The 6,376-nt window shown below is 41.4% G+C and overlaps 1 protein-coding gene across 1 annotated transcript in view; it reads right to left on the reverse strand.

Annotated features, from left to right (window-relative positions):
• Nucleotides 1-6,376, reverse strand: part of CAP2 (CAP, adenylate cyclase-associated protein, 2 (yeast)) — a 199,606-nt gene that overhangs the window by 49,308 nt on the left and 143,922 nt on the right. Inside the window, exon 6 of the mRNA XM_006888669.1 lies at nt 2,462-2,567. Within this exon, the coding sequence (XP_006888731.1) occupies nt 2,462-2,567 (106 nt within the window). The remainder of the gene's footprint in view (nt 1-2,461; nt 2,568-6,376) is intronic.

The raw sequence follows: 6,376 nt of genomic DNA on the forward strand, positions 1-6,376 counted from the left end.
CAAGTGCAGACTAAAAAGGGGAAAGGAGAGTCTGAGATGCCTGAATTCACAACTTAATTTGAAATATTTATTGAGTACTTGGGAGCACTGGTGGCCTAGTGGGTGTAAAGTCATGCATTTCTAATCCACCAGCTGTTCCACGAGAGAAAGATAGCCAGTCTCCTCTGTGTAATTTACAATCTCTGAAAATTCACTGGAGGGTCAGTTATAAGTTAGTTCTAACTTGATGACAATGAGTTGAGTTGATCAAGTACTTCTAAGTGTAGAAACCCAGAGAATTAGGTTTCCAATCAGAAGGGTCGAGTTCCAGCGTTACATAGAAATTACAATTTTATATGCTAAATGCATAGACAGAGGTCTGTCTGGTCTGCTCAGGTGGAGGAGTCACAGAAAGCTACCCGATCTAGAAGAGGAGTCAAGGAACAGCAACGGAAGCTTCTCAAGAGCTTGAGTGGAGCCTTGGCGGATGAGTATTAGTATGTCAATTACAGAAGAGTTACAGGTGTTCCGCCCATGGATCTCTGGTTGCATAGCATCATGTGCATTCAGGATATTTCAATACAGGTGGTTGTTAGCTGCTGTTTCGCTGGCTTCTACTATATGGAGAACTCATGCACAATGGAGCACCATATTGTCTGGTCCTGCATCACCTGCATAATTGTGAATCAGACTGTGGGATTTCAGGTTTTCACTGGATGATGTTGAGAAACATAGCCCCTGGCCTTTCTTCCTAGTCTCAGTCTGGAAGCTCTACTGAAACTTGTCCAGCATCATAGCTACACACACATATCTACTGACAGTTGGGTGGTGGTGGCTATATGTGACGTACATTGGCTAGGAATTTAACCCATGTCACCTGTTGGGTCTTCTACCACTAAATCTATCACTGCTCCCAGGCAATAAATGCTTAACAATATGAAGTGCTAAATTTGAGAAAAGCATTTCATTTGGTTCAATCTAGTAGAGACCCAAGTTGAAGTGTAGTCTTGATGCCCTAAGGCATTTGATACTGCTGTCATAGTAGGGAAGGCATATGAAGAAAGAAACACTGAGTTGAAGAAGGTGGCACAGGCTAGATCAACTTTTCCCACAGCAATTAAAGTGAGAACAGATAGAGGTTGGAATTTTCTCCAAGTACTAGGATTGTTTTGTTGTTGTTGTTGTTAGGTGCCATTGAGATGACTACATCTCAAAGTGACTCTGTGAGCAACAGAGAAAAACCTTGCCCTGGCCTGACCATTATCATGAGCTCGACCATGCTCAAGGCCACTGTTAAAACCACTGCTTCAACTCATTTTGTTGAGGGTCTTCTTCCTCTATTTTGTTGACTCTCTTTTCATCTGAGAAATTTTTTAGGACTGCCTAAGTAGTTAAAAAAAAATCCAATTAACTTGAAAGCACCAAAGGAGAAATTAAGAAAAATTTCTATGACATTTTATTGTTGAGTATACCTCTTAAGAAGAATAATTTTTTCAAAGCTTCTTATTCCTTTCAATCTTTATCACAATATTCTTAACACATCTTATTATGTACAAACCATCTTATTATGTATAAACTTTTGAGCTCAATTTCATCACTTTACATGAACTAATAAGCAATTGTATATGTAATCATCACATGTGAGGTTTGTCTTTTTTGTCTTAATGGCTATGCTGATTCACAGGATCTCTGGTGACACAGGCCATAGGGAGTTACAGTTCTATGCCAGAAGTGAAATGTCTGGCAGTTTGGATCAACCAGCAGGTCTGCTAGAGAAAGATGGGTTTTGCAGCCTCAAAAACCTGCTGGAGGGTAGGCTAGGAGTAGGTTCTGACTTGTTGGCAATGAGTGTTTTGAGAAGACTGTTTCATTGTATTCTAACCATAGACAACTACTTCCTTTCTCTATGTCTATGGGAGACCACTGATAAGATGGATTGATACAGTGACTGGTGTAATGAGGGTAGTTGTGTCAGAGACAGCAAAGTTGGCACAGGATAGAACAGGTTTCAGGGCTGTGTACATAGGGTCGCTGTGAGTCACAAGCAACTCAATGGCACATAACAACAAAAATTGTCTTTCTATCATGGAAGAAGACATTTGCTTATTATAAGTGACATTTCCATAAACAGCTTTTACCATGCGTGGTTTATCTTATCCTCTCCTTGAAGTAAATTCTGAAGCAGGAAGTTACTTGACCAAACTCACCAAAATTGAAAGGTAGGCTGATTCTGACTCATGGTGACCCTCCATTTGGTTTCTGAAGTTACAAAGATTTATGGAAGGAAAATGCCACACACATCACTCTCTTACAGAGAAGCTGGTGGATGTGAACCATCGACCTTTTGCTTAGCAGCCCAACACCTTGCTCAATGTGCCACCGTACTAGTCCTTTGCTAGGTGGAAGGCGAAAGGGAATGGTCTATTTTATGAATACTTCCTTCATCATTTGCTAGCCAGGTGGAAGTGGACCTGGTACTTACTGTTTTGCTCCAAGTGAGGCCCGTGGTATGGTGTTCCTTGATGTATGCCTGGAGCGCATTCCAAATGTTCAGATATGACTTCACCCAGTCGACATGGCGCATATCACTATAGAATAAAGAAAGTGGAAGAACACAAAGTCAGGATCTAAAAGAAAATTGTAAAATGTGAAGGCGCCAGGCTTTCCAGTGAGTAAGGCTATAGAAAGTCCTGCAACAACTGCACTCTTGAAATGGGATCTGTGAACTGAGTCAGAAGAGGATGCTGGGGATGGTGGCTCAGAGCCTGAGCTCCATTTGGGGAGCAGGATGGACTATAGGGCTGGGGATATGGCCAAACCGAGCAGCCTAGGCAGTATGTTCCAGTGTCACCAAATCTGTAATGAAGAGGAAAAGGTGGAGCAGAGACGATTTCTGATGCAAAAATTAAAAAAAAAAACCTAAAAAAAAATTCCACTATGCTCTCAGGAATATAAGCAACCCTAAAAGGGATGGGAGTTCAAAACAAATATAAGACATCACCTCACCCCAGCAAGAATAGCAAAATTTAACAGAACAGCAAACATCAAATGCTGGCAAGGTTGTGGAGAAACTGGAACCCTTATTCACTGTTGGTGGGAGTGTAAAATGGTGCAAATATGGAAGGCTGTATGGTGCTTCTCAAAAATTGCAAACAGAAATATCATTTGAACCAGCAATTCCCCTACTGGGAATATATCCTAAAGAAATCATAACTGTCACCCAACCAGATATATGCACACCCATGTTTACTGCGACATTATTCACAATAGCAAAGAGCTGGAAACAACCCAAGTGCCCATCAACAAACGAATGGATAGGGAAGCTCTGGTATATTCACACAATGGAATACTATGCTGCATTGAAAAATAAGGAACTCATGAAATATTAGACAAAATGGATGACCCTGGAGGACATTATGCTGAGTGAAATATCTCAGTCACAAAAGGACAAATATTGCATAGGGCCACTGCTGTAAAATGGGACTGACATCAGGGTTGAGGGAAGACAGAGGAGGGGAGGAATGATATATACTGCACTGAAACAGATAAGGGAGAGAAGTGTTTAAAAGGGATATATGATTGGGTATTATTGTCATTACAGGAGTCCAGAATGAAGGCTGCACAGTGGAGTGGACTTGAGGGGAGGGAATGCATAACAATGAAAGAGTTTTTCTTTTACTTTTCAAGGAGAAGAGTGAATTGAGTGGGAGGCGATGGGCAGGGCACAAAGTGCAACAATAAATGACTGGGAACTCTAAGTCTCTGTAAACTTTCATTAAAATTATTATTAAAATTAATAAGAATAACAACCAATAATAATAATAAAATAACAATATAATAATAATAATAATAAAGGATGGGAGTGTGGTCTTAACCCTGACACTGTCAGCAGCAGCAGCACCAAAAAGATTCCAGGGTTCCTGGTTGCAGAGGGACCGGTAGTGTGGCGTCACGAGGGCTCAGACGGAGGCTGACTGTGTGGGGCTGGTCCAATCTGCCTACCAGGAGTGGTGGTGACGCCAGCCTTAGTGATGTCAATACTTAGGTATGGCAATGGTATTGAAATGTCTTTTGGCCAAAGTCTTGTTTTCTAATTTATAATGTCAGTTGAAAGTATAACCTAATGGGGAATTGGAATCGTTTATAACTGGTTAAAAGAAAACTAACAGCATAAGAAAAATAATATGCATTCCTTATAAGCGGGTTAAAAGGGCATTTATATTATCTTGACACTTGTGATGATGCTCCAAGCTAGGCAGACTGTGACAAGCATTTTTATCCCTACTTTACTTTCTTTTAAAAAAATAAGAAAATGCTTACTTTTCTTAACACACATAGGTTTATGTGTGTAATGTATTTATAGAATTCACACACAAGTTTCACAGAATGGTAGGAAATATTAGACTGCACAAATTGATGAAAATAGTTGCACTTCCTTTTGACAATGTCCATCCATAGTCTGCCCCCTCCCTGCTTTGAAGAAGATAGTGATAATGAGAAATTCTACTTAACAAAAGTTTAACTGTATACCTCGGAAATTAATGTGATGTTAATCATTGAAGGACATCTCTATTGTTCAAGCTTTTCTTGATAACTATTTGTTTCTGAACAAGTTTTATACTTCCAGAATGGTTTTAGCCTTCGGAACTGTGAGAAAATAAATTTCCGTTCCTCCAAATCACCCACTTGAATTTGTGTTACAATAGCCTTAGGTAACTGAGACAGCATGCTACAGTCCTTCCCTCATAAAGAGAAGGCACAGAAAACTGAGGTCCAACCACAGACAGTGGGTGGGAGTGGAGGATTCAACCTTCATTCTACACACATGGGTGCAGATGAGTCTACATTCATCAAATGACCGTCCCCAGTAGTTCTGTACACTGCACAGCTGGGAGCCCCTGTGGTGCAGTCCACAGGGAGCTGCACTGCCAACTCCAGGTTATGGCCCTCTGGTGATCTCAATCTACCAGTAGCTCCACTGGGAGAAAGATGGGCACCCTCTTCCTACGTGATTTACCGTCTCAAAAAAAGTGTTGGAGAGTCAGCTACGAGTAGGTTCCAACTATGTGGGATTAAGTAGATGTGTGAATGAGGGAGTGAGAAGCTCAAGAATGACTGAGGAATGCTTTGACTGCCCCTAGAAGTAAGTGAGGAGCTGTGGTGGAGGGGTGGTTAAACACTCAGCTGCCAACCAAAACGTTGGCAGTTTGAACTCACCCAGCTGCTCTTCAGGGGTATAACAAGGCAATCTGCTTCCATAAGGTTGAAAGCTTTGGAAATTATGGGGCAGTTCCACTCACTCTACAGAGTCACTATGAGAAGGAATCACTTTGATGGCAGTAGGATAGAGGTAAGTGAATGAATTTGTCTTGCTGACTTGTTGCATAGCAACAACTGGTCCACCAGGCTTGAACTGTACTTCATGCTACCAGAAGTGCATTTTGTACTTAATAACACTATGAGGTACATACTAGATTCTACATGTGTACAAAAAGAGGAAAATCCATAGCCTCCTTGGCTATGCTATTACCTGCGTGAATCACCAACATGTTTGCCCTCAACATACAGCCAAGCAGGTACAGGAAGGAAGATGAGAAGTGATGTGGAGAGACATTGAAGTAAAAAACGGCTTTCAGGGGAGACATACAAAAGCAAGCAGAGGCCTAGGTAATGCATAAAGGTGTCCCGAATAGGAATGGGTGGGTCTGTCCATGCATCTTGAGAACAGAATAAGTACAGAGGTCTTTTCTGATGTGGATGTGAAGCTTGCTGACATAATTTCCATACCGAGGTTTAAAAACTTCAACTTGTTCATTCCTGGATTTTTTCTTTTACTTACTAAGAGCAGGGTGTCTTCCTTGATGCCTTTTCTCTTTCATATTCCATGATTCTACAGTCCATAATGAAGATTGTTGTTAGGGCAAGTCATTAAGCACTTGTCTATGAATCAAAAGGCTGGAGGTTTGAATGCACTCAAAGACACCTCAGACGTACGGTTGGAGATCTACTTTAGAAAAATCAGTGGCTGAAAACCCTCTAGAGCACAGGTCTACTGTGACACACAGGGGAGCAAGGGGTGCGGGCGTGTACACAACAGCAAGAGGTTTACTGTCTTGGAGGGAACACAACGACATCTGGACTCATGTCACTGGGAGCAGTTACTTCAACCACAGCTCTGTGGGTACAGAAAATGTCAGCGAGTATAAATGACTTCAGTCCCTTCAGTGGGAAGACGCCATAGAAAGTGAAGGTGTGTGGTGAAGGTACTGGGATTTATTAATACATATCTTCAACAAAGTCTTCCAGTCAGTTGGCCAAGTGGTTGTTCTCCAGATTTCTTGGCACAACTTGGTGAGCACATCCAGGGCAACATCTGTTATCTGAAATACTTCAATTG

Source organism: Elephantulus edwardii, unplaced genomic scaffold, assembly GCF_000299155.1.
Source record: "Elephantulus edwardii isolate Elephantulus edwardi_28Jun2011 unplaced genomic scaffold, EleEdw1.0 scaffold00070, whole genome shotgun sequence".
Classification (NCBI taxonomy): domain Eukaryota; kingdom Metazoa; phylum Chordata; class Mammalia; order Macroscelidea; family Macroscelididae; genus Elephantulus; species Elephantulus edwardii.